Here is a 16272-nt window from a genome sequence, read left to right on the forward strand (position 1 = left end):
CCACTGTTGGATGGACTCTCCACAGGGATTGTTGTCATTTGTGAATCAGAGCAAATATTCTCCTGTAATGCCTCACTGGTATCTTGCAGCTCAGCTTTGACGCGTAACAGTAGTTGTGCACCAATTGTAGGCTGGGTAACTTTTTGGGATCTGCCACTAATAGCCAAAGGTGAAGGCCTCATTCTCTCTTTGCCACTGCGTGTGTAGAATGGCATGCTTGCAATTTTTTTTTTATCGTCACTTAACTTTTGCTCAGTTACACTTCGTTTTCGCTTCAATACAGTAAATTTTTTTTTGGTTTTTGTTTTTTGCACTAATTTGAAAACACTCTGTTGTTTGACATCGCCTTGGCCAGATGACGTACTGGGAACACTAACATCAGGACTGGTGACAGAACCTGGTTGCTCATTTAGATCATATGTGGACTGCTTTGAATCCATTGCGTAGATACTGCTGACAGATATGACTTTTGACAGCCAGAAATATTAATGCACAATTAGGGAGGACACCCCAAAAACACTGAGGAGTGCTAAAATTTATTGAGTAGATACTGCTGACAGATATGACTTTTGACAGCCAGAAATATTAATGCACAATTAGAGAGGACACCCCAAAAACACTGAGGAGTGCTTAAAATTATTGAGTAGATACTGCTGACAGATATGACTTTTGACAGCCAGAAATATTAATGCACAATTAGAGAGGACACCCCAAAAACACTGAGGAGTGCTTAAAATTATTGAGTAGATACTGCTGACAGATATGACTTTTGACAGCCAGAAATATTAATGCACAATTAGAGAGGACACCCCAAAAACACTGAGGAGTGCTAACATTTATTGAGTAGATACTGCTGACAGATATGACTTTTGACAGCCAGAAATATTAATGCACAATTAGGGAGGACACCCCAAAAACACAGAGGAGTGCTAAAATTTATTGAGTAGATACTGCTGACAGATATGACTTTTGACAGCCAGAAATATTAATGCACAATTAGAGAGGACACCCCAAAAACACTGAGGAGTGCTTAAAATTATTGAGTAGATACTGCTGACAGATATGACTTTTGACAGCCAGAAATATTAATGCACAATTAGAGAGGACACCCCAAAAACACTGAGGAGTGCTAACATTTATTGAGTAGATACTGCTGACAGATATGACTTTTGACAGCCAGAAATATTAATGCACAATTAGAGAGGACACCCCAAAAACACTGAGGAGTGCTAACATTTATTGAGTAGATACTGCTGACAGATATGACTTTTGACAGCCAGAAATATTAATGCACAATTAGAGAGGACACCCCAAAAACACTGAGGAGTGCTAACATTTATTGAGTAGATACTGCTGACAGATATGACTTTTGACAGCCAGAAATATTAATGCACAATTAGGGAGGACACCCCAAAAACACAGAGGAGTGCTAAAATTTATTGAGTAGATACTGCTGACAGATATGACTTTTGACAGCCAGAAATATTAATGCACAATTAGAGAGGACACCCCAAAAACACTGAGGAGTGCTTAAAATTATTGAGTAGATACTGCTGACAGATATGACTTTTGACAGCCAGAAATATTAATGCACAATTAGAGAGGACACCCCAAAAACACTGAGGAGTGCTTAAAATTATTGAGTAGATACTGCTGACAGATATGACTTTTGACAGCCAGAAATATTAATGCACAATTAGAGAGGACACCCCAAAAACACTGAGGAGTGCTAACATTTATTGAGTAGATACTGCTGACAGATATGACTTTTGACAGCCAGAAATATTAATGCACAATTATGGGGGACAACCCAAAAGCGCTGGGGAGTGCCAAATATGAAGAAAAAATAATAAACCTCTATCCTCCTCTCTGCACTAGCGATTTTGGTTAGAGCAATTGCAAGAACAATATTGTATTCTTTCTCTGTCCCTGCTCTAATTAGCCTATGACTACACCCTGCTCTCTCCCTCTGTCAAATGGCGATGGATTGCTGTGGAGGCGTGTATTTATAAAGTTGAAGTATCGCGAGAACCGAGTCCCGAGATCCGACGACGTCACAATGACGTTCGGCCTCGATTTGGATTCGGAATTGGCGGGAGAGTACCGAGCTGCTCAGCTCGGTACTCGGATACCCAAAGTTCGGGTGGGTTCGGTTCTCGGAGAACCGGACCCGCCCATCTCTAGTATCTTTATATAATTAAGATTGGGAAGCCAGTTTATATATTACCTCTGGAAGTTTATAAATTTCGATTGATCAAGTTCCATAATATTTAATTTGTTGTTTGGCCATATTAAGATCTCATGAGAAGTTCAGAGCATGTTGTTTCTAATCTGAAAAGAATCATCTATTTCAACTATAGGATTCATTGAGACAATATATCTCCAGATTATTTATTGGTGCACCTAATGAACATTTGTTTGAATAATTAGTTTGTGAATATTGATTATTGATTAATTCCAGTTATTAATTTATGGATATTTTATAATTGATGTATATGTATAAATTGATGTTTTTTGGATGTTCGTATAGAATAGAGATCTACATGGTATTTATATATTTTAATTAAACTTTAATAGTTTTTTTTAGATTAGGGCTTTCTTTTGTTTGTTTTTTTGGGGGGGTTCTATATACTTACACAGGGATCAGTACCTTGCTTTATTGAAAGCAGCAGACTGTATAGGCACTATTTAGAAATTATATTACCATTAATTAGCGCCTGGTTTACTTTTTAAATTTGTTTTTGCTGCCAGAGAGGCTCGCTACCGATGAGAGTTACTGCCGTTGTAGTTGGCGATATTAGGCAGTGGCACACGCAGGGGGGGTTTCTGGGTCTCCAGAAACCTCACCTCCATCGCTAACTAAGTGGCCACCATAGTGGATACAGCACCGCCGCGGACGCTTCTTTGACAGCGCCGCGGCTGCTGTATAGGACAGCGCTGACGAAACGGAGCTGCTGCGCATGCGCAGCATTTTTTTTGTCAGGGGGGGGAAACCCCTGACAATCCTGCGTGCGCCCCTGATTAGGGTTTCCCTTTGCTGTATGTATGTGTGCAAAGTCCATGAAATTACAATGTATCAGTAATGATTCTTCTCTTTAGTTTGCGGCCATGTTGGTGCTGCGTTCTCGCTGCTCGTCGCTGGAATCTATGAAATCCATCGGAAGTGGTTCCCGGTGGTGGAACAGACACTGTCAGGGAAAGTTCTGTTCGTGTCCTCCATGTCCTGTCTGCACTTAGCTCCTCAGTACGTCTTGCTGGGAATGGCAGAAGCTATGGTGGCCCCGGCTTGTAAGTGTAATATAAGGCGAAAGTTTTGTATAACTATATGAAATAAGATCCTGAATGCATTATATGGTGTCACTGGTCTGCCAGTCCCATGGGTGCTCAGACCCAAACACGTCAAATGTATGGAGGGGACACTAATGACTGTGACACAAGGGTTGCTGAGGGGACACTAATGACTGTGACACAAGGGTTGCTGAGGGGACACTAATGAATGTGACACAAGGGTTGCTGAGGGGACACTAATGACTGTGACACACAGAGAGTAGAGGGGACACTAATGAATGTGACACAAGGGAAGCTGAGGGGACACTAATGACTGTGACACACGGAGAGTAGAGGGGACACTAATGAATGTGACACAAGGGAAGCTGAGGGGACACTAATGACTGTGACACACAGGGAGCTGAGGGGACACTAATGACTGTGACACAAGGGAAGCTGAGGGGACACTAATGACTGTGACACACAGGGAGCTGAGGGGACACTAATGACTGTGACACACGGAGAGTAGAGGGGACACTAATGAATGTGACACAAGGGAAGCTGAGGGGACACTAATGGCTGTGACACACACGGGGAGCTGAGGGGACACTAATGACTGTGACACACGGGGAGCTGAGGGGACACTAATGACTGTGACACACGGAGAGTAGAGGGGACACTAATGAATGTGACACACGGGGAGCTGAGGGGACACTAATGACTGTGACACAAGGGAAGCTGAGGGGACACTAATGACTGTGACACAAGGGAAGCTGAGGGGACACTAATGACTGTGACACACAGGGAGCTGAGGGGACACTAATGAGTGTGACACACAGGGAGCTGAGGGGACACTAATGACTGTGACACAAGGGAAGCTGAGGGGACACTAATGACTGTGACACAAGGGAAGCTGAGGGGACACTAATGACTGTGACACACGGGGAGCTGAGGGGACACTAATGACTGTGACACACAGGGAGCTGAGGGGACACTAATGACTGTGACACAAGGAGAGTAGAGGGGACACTAATGACTGTGACACAAGGGAAGCTGAGGGGACACTAATGACTGTGACACACAGGGAGCTGAGGGGACACTAATGACTGTGACACACAGGGAGCTGAGGGGACACTAATGACTGTGACACAAGGGGGAGCTGAGGGGACACTAATGGCTGTGACACACGGGGGAGCTGAGGGGACACTAATGAATGTGACACAAGGGAAGCTGAGGGGACACTAATGACTGTGACACACGGAGAGTAGAGGGGACACTAATGGCTGTGACACACGGGAAGCTGAGGGGACACTAATGACTGTGACACACAGGGAGCTGAGGGGACACTAATGACTGTGACACAAGGGAAGCTGAGGGGACACTAATGACTGTGACACACAGGGAGCTGAGGGGACACTAATGACTGTGACACACGGAGAGTAGAGGGGACACTAATGAATGTGACACAAGGGAAGCTGAGGGGACACTAATGACTGTGACACACGGAGAGTAGAGGGGACACTAATGACTGTGACACACGGGGAGCTGAGGGGACACTAATGAATGTGACACACGGGGGAGCTGAGGGGACACTAATGGCTGTGACACACAGGGAGCTGAGGGGACACTAATGACTGTGACACAAGGAGAGTAGAGGGGACACTAATGACTGTGACACACAGGGAGCTGAGGGGACACTAATGACTGTGACACACGGGGGAGCTGAGGGGACACTAATGGCTGTGACACAAGGGGGAGCTGAGGGGACACTAATGACTGTGACACACGGGGAGCTGAGGGGACACTAATGACTGTGACACAAGGGAAGCTGAGGGGACACTAATGACTGTGACACACAGGGAGCTGAGGGGACACTAATGACTGTGACACACGGAGAGTAGAGGGGACACTAATGACTGTGACACAAGGGAAGCTGAGGGGACACTAATGACTGTGACACACGGGGAGCTGAGGGGACACTAATGACTGTGACACAAGGAGAGTAGAGGGGACACTAATGACTGTGACACACGGGAAGCTGAGGGGACACTAATGACTGTGACACACGGAGAGCTGAGGGGACACTAATGACTGTGACACAAGGGAAGCTGAGGGGACACTAATGACTGTGACACACGGGGAGCTGAGGGGACACTAATGACTGTGACACAAGGAGAGTAGAGGGGACACTAATGACTGTGACACACAGGGAGCTGAATGGAACACACTAAGGGTTTATTAAGAAATGTAGATAGTAAAGTAAGTTCTTCCACAATGATTCATTATTTAATTACCTTGTATAATGTGGACTTACTACAGTACTATCGCCCCAATTACTGACCCCTCACCTGATCACTGACCCCGCACCCTGATCACTGACACCTCACCCTTATTACTGACCCCGCACCCTGATCACTGACCCCTCACCCTTATTACTGACCCCGCACCCTGATCACTGACCCCTCACCCTTATTACTGACCCCGCACCCTGATCACTGACCCCTCACCCTTATTACTGACCCCGCACCCTGATCACTGACCCCTCACCCTTATTACTGACCCCGCACCCTGATCACTGACCCCTCACCCTTATTACTGACCCCGCACCCTGATCACTGACCCCTCACCACGATTACTGTATTGACAGAACCTTTTGATGTCTCTAAAGTGTCAGCAGTGTTGGATAGGGATGTTAGTCCACACAGCGTTAAACTTAACCAAGCTGTTGGTTTATTTGAGAACAGTAGCAACAGCAGTGATGCAGGTACACACAGGTGTAATTGCTGCAGCAGCTGTAACAGTTATAGAATGCAGTTAGGGTCATACAGCTGCAAGATGTTGATGTCAGTAATCACATTACCCTGCACCACTTGGCACTACTGGACCAACAGAAAGAGTGTGAGAGAGGAGACAGCATACAGAGCACACTTCTCTCCAACACTCCCCCCTTCCCCCTCCCTCGCTAAGAGCTGTCTTCAGTTACATGTATAAAACACTTAATCAAAAATATTTTTCAATAAAGTTTTTCCTGTAACCATAAACACTGAGTTAGTAAACAACACAAGCAAACAATGAAATGTATCAACATTAATCAATCAAACATATTTCAGTCCACATTTTAACAGGAACATATTCAGCAAGTATGATGTCAGTTCCTTCGATAATATATCCGCATCATTATCCTCGCTAACCCTAACCCTCTAACCAACATTGCTGTGTGACTGATCACACAGCCCACTCAATACTTTTACCTTTGCATTCTAGCTGGTCCAGTGTGCAATATTATGTAGTACTTACCATTGCGAGCAGGGCCCTCTTACCTCTCTGTATGTATCACTCAGTACTGTTTTATTAATGTTTGTTCCAAATTGTAAAGCGCTACGGAGTTTGCTGGCGCTATATAAATAAATGTTGATGATGATGAGGCAGACTCTTTTCCTCTTGGAACAGACTATCATCATAGTGTTCATTTGGCTCCATGTAAATCTCCAGAACTAACTCCCCATGCTAAATCAAAATCAAGTTGGTACAGCAATAAATCTTGAATTGTAGAAATGGCAGGGATTAACCTTAAGATGTTCTATCTGTCAACAGCCAATAAGATCTCCCCGTAGTCGATACCAGAATTTTAGATGTATCCCTTGGTAATAAGGTGGGCTTTGTAGCAGGCAAAGTCAATCCTTTCCATCTGCATTCAGCTTTTTACAAATGACCCACTTGTTCTTTATTCTATTATGGTCACTTGACCTGTCAACTACATTCCATGTATTGTCATCCAGAGCTGTCAGCTCTATGTCTATAGCCGACTTTCACTCTTCCCAGTCCCTACTTGAATTTGTTGCTTGGATGTTCACAGAAGGCTAAGTTAGCGAATTCCTCATGATATCTACTGGGAGGAACCCTCAGTTACTCCTCACGGAACTTCTGCTTTACAATTGGACACACTACCTGGTGCCTGCATATCCAGCGCTACAAATTTTTGCTGTGGTTCTCTGGATTTTGTGAGACATTTATTTGTAATGCCCCAGAGCCTGTATCCTTTATTCTCCTGGCAGTATCAAAGCATGATACATTCCACTGACTTGACATCCAGTTTCCCTTTCCTTTCTGTCGGTATATGTGAATACGCCTTACAGCCGAAGACATGAAGATGACTCACTCTTCGAGGCAGACCACGCCTCCATCAGCATTTTTCCTTCACAGCTACTGCCTGCATCGCTTAACATAGTCTGTGCACTTTCAACAATTGTACGATTTGCTCACTCACTCACACCATTTTGTTCTGGAGCGTAGGCAATCCTCAGTTGATGCTGTATGCCATATTTCTTCAAGAACGCAGCTAAAGTCCTGTTGTCTCCACCATTGCGGGATCTCAAGACTTTTAATTTCAGAGCCGCTTGAGTCTCCACCAGCTCTTGTATTCCACAATTTTGTTGATAACTTCACTTTTGGCTTGGATGAAGTATACGTGCGTCATCCTTGTGGTGTCATCAGGGAGTGTCATGAAATATTTGTAGCCACTAATCGATTACACCTCCATTGGATCACACACGTTAGTGGTACTTCAGGTCCAGTTGCTGACTTTGGAAAGAGGCAATGATTTTCCTGACCCATTACGCAGCTGTCACATGCCAGTCTCTCAGGATTCTCACAGTAAATCCTGTCACCATCCCATCAAGGAGTTTCTGGACATTGTTGTATCCCAGATGACCCTCCCGTTTATGCCATAGCTCCATGGACTGATTTGTATCAGAAGCCACCATCGCACAATACACCTCGGTGTCTAGGACTTACAGATGGTTACACCAGGTTGCTGTCGCTATTACAGTCGCTCATTTGTTTTGCACCACACACTTGCCCTCTGTGAGTTGAACTTTGTAACCATTTCTTTCCAGTACATTTATGGCAATAAGGTTGGTACCCAAATCTGGCACGAACAGGACGTCTTAGATATCTGTGATGACAGTTTCACCTTTAATCCTTAGGCGCACTGGAATTGTCCCGGCTTTTGTGGCACCTTGTCTCCAATCCCTTTGACTGATATGTTTTCACATGGTTTTAGTGAAGTGAACCACTCTTGGTTGCAGCTGAAGTGCCTAGTGGCCCTGACTCCATGTACCAGCAGTCCTTCTTGTGCCTGTCTGCAACATTCAATGCCAACTCACTTCTGCACACCACTCAGCCTGCATTCAGAGGCCTTGTTCCCCATCTGTAACATTCCAAGGACTTGTACTTGGGCTTTTTGGACTTGGTACATTTAGTGAGAATAGCATTTGTCTTGAAGGGAATGCATTCTTAGAACTGCAGCAGCTTGGCTCTCACGATTTCTGTCCTCAGCTTAGTATCATTGAACTCCAAAGCTACCACCAGGAATTCAAACTCTGGTGTCAGATTCTGCAGCATGCCATCACAAGGTCCTCATAGTCCACCTGTGTTCTCACAGATGCCAATGGCTGGGATATAGTCAACAATTTGTCGATTTACTCCTTCATGTCCTTGCAGGCACTTAACTTCGTTCCATCCAGTGTGCGCCTCAAGTTTATTCTCATCAGACCTTTGTCCTCATATGCCTTTTACAGGGCTGTCTACATGTCTTGTGCTGACACTTTCCTGTTGATGATGGAATACATGTGCTGTTCCACATCCAAGCTGATTGTCCCCATGACTCTATCCACTTCCTCAGCTTTTGGACCTGCTCCTGGATCAATTGTGACCTTCCACAACTTTTTCCCCTTGAGCTGCATTTCCATGGTGAATTTTCATGTTGTGTAATTCTCTGAGCCTTTTAGTTTTACAAAGCTCATACTGGCCCCTGTACTGTGCATATTTCCCTTGTGTTACATAAAGGACCTTTCCGAAGAATTAGCTTCCGTTTACTTCTGTGTTTCCCTGCTACCGATCTTTCCTTTAGCGCGTGGTGCTGGTCCCATAACCTATTGGCGAAACCTTTTGGTGTCTGTAAGGTGTCAGCAGTATTAGATAGGGATGTTAGCCCACACAGCTTAAAACTTAACCAGGTTGTTGTTTTATTTTTAGAACAGGTACAACAGCAGTGATGCAGGTACACACAGGGATAATAGCTGCAGCAGTTGTAACAGTTATAGAATACAGTCAGGGTCATAGGGTCAAACAGCAGCAGGATGCTGATATCATTATCAACTCCCCATGCACTAGTTGGCACTAGAGGACCAACAGAGTGTGAGAGAGGAGACAGCATACGGAGAGCACTTTGCTCCAACATACTGATCCCTAATCCGACCACTGACCCCTCGACTTACTGATCCCTCTCCCTGATTACTGACCCCTCCACTTACTGATCCCTCATCCGACCACTGACCCCTCCACTTACTGATCCCTCTCCCTAATTACTGACTCCAGACTCTGAATACTGACCCCACATCAGGATTACTGACACCTCACTCCAATCACTGACCCTGCACCACGATTACTGTATCTCCAGGTTCCTTTATAACATTTCGCCTGGCTCCGTCCCGGATCAGAAGTATCTGTATGGCGGTTATGACTCTGTTCCAGGCACTGGGCTGCTTTTTAGGGGCACTGCTCATCCAATCAGTGTTTATAGCATCAGAAGGTAAGTCTCAAAAACTGAGGTCTCCACAATGACAAGATTACTAGTGCTTCATAACAATAATTTCCCAGATATAAGGAGCCCTTTGTGGAAAAGACACCTGATAGCATGTCGCCTCCGTTTTACGAATTACCCAGGAACAGTAGGGAATACACAGGTAGGGAGCTCAGGGGTTTGCTGATAATATCTATATTATACCATGACATGAATATCTCCCATCCAATATATCCTTACATTCGGTTAGTAGTGATGTCACTGGTGTCACATGACTCGGATAGTGTCCGTGATAAAACATTTACCTGGTATATTGGGATATGAGGACCATCTCATACAAAGAACTTGCTGTATTTCCCATTGTGTGTTATTTAGAATAACTCATCATCTATTGTAGAGGAAAGAATATTACAAATCACCGTGACCTTTATAAAAACAGATTGCCGGCAGTTCCAAACAGCCACAAAGCTCTTTGTTGACTTCTAATGTCCTATAAAAGATGTTATAATACAGGTCAGTGAGAGTATTATAGCAATTCTCAATGAAATGTGTGAATCTTCATCAGGCCCATATACACCCATCCTCCATCTCCACCGCGCCCCATCACCTGTGAGAAACAAATGCATTCTGTTACCGCTGCCTCTCCCACAACCACCAACAGTACCAATATAAGCAGAAGAAAATGAAGATTAAACTTCACAACCCAGCGAGAAGCATAATTCCATAGTACAATAAGGAAAGCCGGTGCCCGGCTGTTCTGCAGTCCTAGGCCGGAGCCTACATGGCTTTCCCATAAATCCCAGCCTGGTCTTCTCATCACACAGACTGCAGAATAAGTTGCTAACGATCACCTGATATAATTGGTTAAGGAGCGAGTCCTAGCTGAGCTGCCCTAATGAATCTATTACTAAAGATCAGCAGACTCTCTAGAGGACAGTGACTCAATCAGCACACAGAGAATTGTCTCAGTTTATCGCACGTTCAGGTAACAATGGTAATTACATGACAGACATAATCCCATTTCTCTCTTCTCAGGGGATTGGTTTCCGGGCGTCTTGTCAAACGGCCATTTAGAAAGATTCTTCTTCCTATTGGCCTGTGCGATGCTCCTGAATTCCTTGGCTTTCTGGCAAATATCTGACAGGTAACCCCAAACCTTCATGTCTGTGAGTAAAAGGGTCCACACGCCGGGACACCCACTATATGAGAGAGGGGATAACAAAGCTACAGGTGGGTGCTGCTGTTATATGGTGGGGCCCTCTCCCCTGACAAAGCCCCAGGAATTTATGTGAGATTTTCACTCTTGGGCGGTACATGGGGGCCCCTACTAAACTCTGTAATGGGCCCACAAATGTCTAGTTACACCCCTGTGTATTAATAAATAATGCTTGAAATCCCCCTTGTAATTTCATTGCAGTAATACTCAATCAAAAATATTAAATGAAATTTCATAAGTTCATTGACACAGTACATGTAGCATGTATGACATCATAGCACACACATGTACATACCGAGAAGGTGCCTACATCATGCAGCAGGCGGATGGACATGTCGGATGACTGTGCTCTGTAGGGTTAGAGTGTAAGTAGCTCAGTCCAGTACATGGAGATATGATTATCACTTCTGAGGGGGTCACAGAGCTGTAACGCAGACAGTGACATGTACTGACGTGTGTGTGTGAGCTGTATTCATACGTGTGTTTCACCTTCATATCCTAACACTAGTTGTGTGTGCTGGAAAGTGGGGTCATTGGTCCAGCAGCTTAAGGTTTATCCGATTTATTATACTAAACTGGGACCAAAAGGAACAATAGCCCCGACGGCCTTCTGCTCGGGGCGCTCAGATATTGAAAATCTGGTCACGTAACTGAATCAGCCGCTATGTGCGGTCATCCGGAACCTGTAGGATCTGATCATTGGACCTGAGCACTGAGGACGGTTTCCTTCCGATTTGGTTGTGCATGGACTCAGGTCGAGTGACCAGATCTGCTTAACACATGAATAAGATGTCGATTATTACCGACTTATTAGTTTAAGTGTAAGATAGTAAAATAATGGGAAAGTTAATTTCATGTGATTTGCACATAGGATGGGCACATAATCCAATCTCACAATCCCATCTCACAATCCCATCTCACAATCCCATCTCACAATCCCATCTCACACATCAGGCACAACAAGGGATTGATAAATTCCTCTCTGTGTCCTTGCTCACTGTGTGAGTGGGTACAAAGTTCTGGGTTTATTTGAAAAGAGCAGGAGACAAACGACAATGAACTTGAACTGACTTGATAAACTGATTCTAAATCTAGTTACTGAACCACAGGTCAGAGCTTTAACAACACAAAGTCCATTAACCAGATAATCAGCAGAAACGTTATGTGAAACCGTATGTATTTCATCTATAGAACAAAGTTCTCCAGTTTAGTATTTTAGACTTATAAGTGGTGTTGTAATGATATTCAATTGTTGCCCAGTGGCGGATCCAGGGGGGGGGGGGGTTAGCAGGGGCTTGCTGCCGACAGCTGCACACTGTGCAGGTCCGTTCAGCAGTGACAGTGTTTTAAACACAATCAGAGCAGCCAGGCAGCACACTGTCACTGCCAAGCGGACCTGCACATAGTGTGCAGCCGCCGGCAGCCTTAGAAATCAGAAGGGGGCGGGGCCTAAATCCCCCCCCCCCCCCTAAAATCACCCCAGGTAAAGTAGTTGTCTAGTCTGCCCCTGTTGTTGCCAGATCTGTAACCAAACTGACTAAATGAGTTGTTGATTCCATTCTTTGACAGATACAATGATCTGGATGAAAATAATGACCAAGGATTCAGACCGAGTCTTCTAGAGGAGAAATTACTGCTCCATGAGAAGTCGCTGAAGTTATATGAATCTTTTCTGGATTGGCCGTCACCATTCAGCCCTATGGAGACAACCTTGTAATGTGTTCCAGATAGCGTAGACGTTCCCATCTCGCCGGACGTAGCTGGCTCTCGCTGTGTGTCGGGCGCTATTGGCTGCCAAGTTAATGGATATTATCATCTACATATACAGAAACAGACTCTAGTGATGAACCACAGATATTATAAAAGGTTCCCTTGCAGCTGACACATAGGAAAGATATATATATATATATAACATATTGTGCATACTTGCCAACTCTCCCGGAATGTCCGGGAGACTCCCGCATTTTGCGAGAGTCTCCCGGACTCCCGGGCGAGTGTGCCAATCTCCCGAATTCTGCCCACTTCACTAGGAAGTGCCCCACTTCCTAGTGAAGTGGGCAGAATTAGATCCCAAACACCGCGATTCCCGGTGAATCGTGGTGTTTGGCCCCGCCCCCGCTGTCAAATGACGTCATGCTGTCACAGGGGGCGGGGCCAAAATGACGTGATTTTGGCAGTCCTGCCCCCCTCACGTCCCCCTCCACTGGCTGGCTCCTGGAAGGGAGCTGAAGAAAGTGGGCAAGTATGATATTGTGTAACGTCCCCTCCATCATGTCTGTGTCCTTCACCTTGTGAGGAATGTGTTTGAGTCCTGTTATAGAAGATGCAATGGGAAAAGTAGAGCGAGGGGTAGCAGTGACCTGTTAGAGCCCTGAGGTGGGGTATAGAGGAGAGATGCAGAAAGAGGGGAAGGGGTAGGAAGGTGGGGAAACAGGTGGGAGTGGGGCAGAAAGGTGGAGGGACAAGTAGGAGAGCAGCGGGGGAGGGGAAGATAGACGGGGAAACAGGTGGGAGGGTAGTTGGGGGAGATCTGTGACATAAGTATTTGAGAATTAGTTACATCCATACTGCTCCAACTTTCAATATCACTCATATTGTTTACATACAAAAACAACATTTTCTGTTACATGGTATGTGTATGTTTTGTAGTTACATATGTGTGCATCTAGATTCTAGAGTAATAATAGTACATGTATGTTTGGTGGTTACAAATGTGTGCATGAATATTTTGTGGAATGCTTTGTGTTTTATATTGTATATCACAGGTTTATATTATATATGTTGTTAGACCAAATAAACCAAATATTATAATACAATCAAACATGTACATCCCCCAACTTTATAATGGATGATATTTATCATAGTTATTCTTAAAATGATTTATTACCAAAATCCAGATACAGTCCTGTAAGAAACCGAGGACTTGATTCTTTTAGGAACGTAAATGCCGATATGTGTCCAGAACCAGCCCATATACCAGTAAACGCAGCAACATCCAATTCACAAAGGACTCTTATTACAGCCTATGATTTCAGGGAGAGGACTGGGCATATGTCCGGGGTCAGTGTACAGTCAGGGTGTATGTCCGGGGTCAGTGTACAGTCAGGGCGTATGTCCTGGGTCAGTGTACAGTCAGGGCGTATGTCCTGGGTCAGTGTACAGTCAGGGTGTATGTCCTGGGTCAGTGTACAGTCAGGGTGTATGTCCTGGGTCAGTGTACAGTCAGGGCGTATGTCCTGGGTCAGTGTACAGTCAGGGCGTATGTCCTGGGTTAGTGTACAGTCAGGGTGTATGTCCTGGGTCAGTGTACAGTCAGGGTGTATGTCCTGGGTCAGTGTACAGTCAGGGTGTATGTCCTGGGTCAGTGTACAGTCAGGGTGTATGTCCTGGGTCAGTGTACAGTCAGGGTGTATGTATGTAGTCAGTGTACAGTCAGGGTGTATGTATGTAGTCAGTGTACAGTCAGGGCATATGTCCGGGATCAGTGTACAGTCAGGGTGTATGTCCTGGGTCAGTGTACAGTCATGGTGTATGTCCTGGGTCAGTGTACAGTCAGGGCGTATGTCCTGGGTCAGTGTACAGTCAGGGCGTATGTCCTGGGTCAGTGTACAGTCAGGGCGTATGTCCTGGGTCAGTGTACAGTCAGGGTGTATGTCCTGGGTCAGTGTACAGTCAGGGCGTATGTCCTGGGTCAGTGTACAGTCAGGGCGTATGTCCTGGGTTAGTGTACAGTCAGGGTGTATGTCCTGGGTCAGTGTACAGTCAGGGTGTATGTCCTGGGTCAGTGTACAGTCAGGGTGTATGTCCTGGGTCAGTGTACAGTCAGGGTGTATGTCCTGGGTCAGTGTACAGTCAGGGTGTATGTCCTGGGTTAGTGTACAGTCAGGGCGTATGTCCTGGGTCAGTGTACAGTCAGGGCGTATATCCTGGGTCAGTGTACAGTCAGGGTGTATGTCCTGGGTCAGTGTACAGTCAGGGTGTATGTCCTGGGTCAGTGTACAGTCAGGGTGTATGCCCATAGTCAGTGTACAGTCAGGGTGTATATCCTGGGTCAGTGTACAGTCAGGGTGTATGTCCTGGGTCAGTGTACAGTCAGGGTGTATGTCCTGGGTCAGTGTACAGTCAGGGCGTATGTCCTGGGTCAGTGTACAGTCAGGGCGTATGTCCTGGGTCAGTGTACAGTCAGGGTGTATGTCCTGGGTCAGTGTACAGTCAGGGTGTATGTCCTGGGTTAGTGTACAGTCAGGGCGTATGTCCTGGGTCAGTGTACAGTCAGGGTGTATGTCCTGGGTCAGTGTACAGTCAGGGCGTATGTCCTGGGTCAGTGTACAGTCAGGGTGTATGTCCTGGGTCAGTGTACAGTCAGGGCATATGTCCGGGGTCAGTGTACAGTCAGGGCGTATGTCCTGGGTCAGTGTACAGTCAGGGCGTATGTCCTGGGTCAGTGTACAGTCAGGGTGTATGTCCTGGGTCAGTGTACAGTCAGGGCGTATGTCCTGGGTTAGTGTACAGTCAGGGTGTATGTCCTGGGTCAGTGTACAGTCAGGGTGTATGCCCGTAGTCAGTGTACAGTCAGGGTGTATGCCCGTAGTCAGTGTACAGTCAGGGCGTATGTCCTGGGTCAGTGTACAGTCAGGGCGTATATCCTGGGTCAGTGTACAGTCAGGGCGTATGTCCTGGGTCAGTGTACAGTCAGGGTGTATGTCCTGGGTCAGTGTACAGTCAGGGCGTATGTCCTGGGTCAGTGTACAGTCAGGGCGTATGTCCTGGGTCAGTGTACAGTCAGGGCGTATGTCCTGGGTCAGTGTACAGTCAGGGCGTATGTCCTGGGTTAGTGTACAGTCAGGGTGTATGTCCTGGGTCAGTGTACAGTCAGGGTGTATGTCCTGGGTCAGTGTACAGTCAGGGCGTATGTCCTGGGTCAGTGTACAGTCAGGGCGTATGTCCTGGGTTAGTGTACAGTCAGGGCGTATGTCCTGGGTCAGTGTACAGTCAGGGCGTATGTCCTGGGTCAGTGTACAGTCAGGGTGTATGTCCTGGGTCAGTGTACAGTCAGGGTGTATGTCCTGGGTCAGTGTACAGTCAGGGTGTATGTCCTGGGTCAGTGTACAGTCAGGGTGTATGTCCTGGGTCAGTGTACAGTCAGGGTGTATGTCCTGGGTCAGTGTACAGTCAGGGTGTATGTCCTGGGTCAGTGTACAGTCAG

General features: G+C 45.9%; 1 protein-coding gene across 2 annotated transcripts in view; it reads left to right on the top strand.

Moving 5' to 3' along the window:
* The window catches only part of SLC15A5 (solute carrier family 15 member 5), a 188243-nt gene extending 175242 nt beyond the window's left edge, over positions 1 to 13001 (top strand). For both annotated transcript variants that reach the window (XM_075210840.1, XM_075210839.1), the window contains exons 6-9: positions 3100 to 3288; positions 9728 to 9859; positions 10886 to 10994; positions 12636 to 13001. In XM_075210840.1, the coding sequence (XP_075066941.1) occupies positions 3100 to 3288; positions 9728 to 9859; positions 10886 to 10994; positions 12636 to 12783 (578 nt within the window). In that variant the 3' untranslated portion in view covers positions 12784 to 13001. The remainder of the gene's footprint in view (positions 1 to 3099; positions 3289 to 9727; positions 9860 to 10885; positions 10995 to 12635) is intronic.
* The last annotated feature ends 3271 nt before the right edge of the window (positions 13002 to 16272 follow it).

This window comes from Mixophyes fleayi, chromosome 4 (genome assembly GCF_038048845.1).
Source record: "Mixophyes fleayi isolate aMixFle1 chromosome 4, aMixFle1.hap1, whole genome shotgun sequence".
In the NCBI taxonomy this organism is placed as follows: domain Eukaryota; kingdom Metazoa; phylum Chordata; class Amphibia; order Anura; family Limnodynastidae; genus Mixophyes; species Mixophyes fleayi.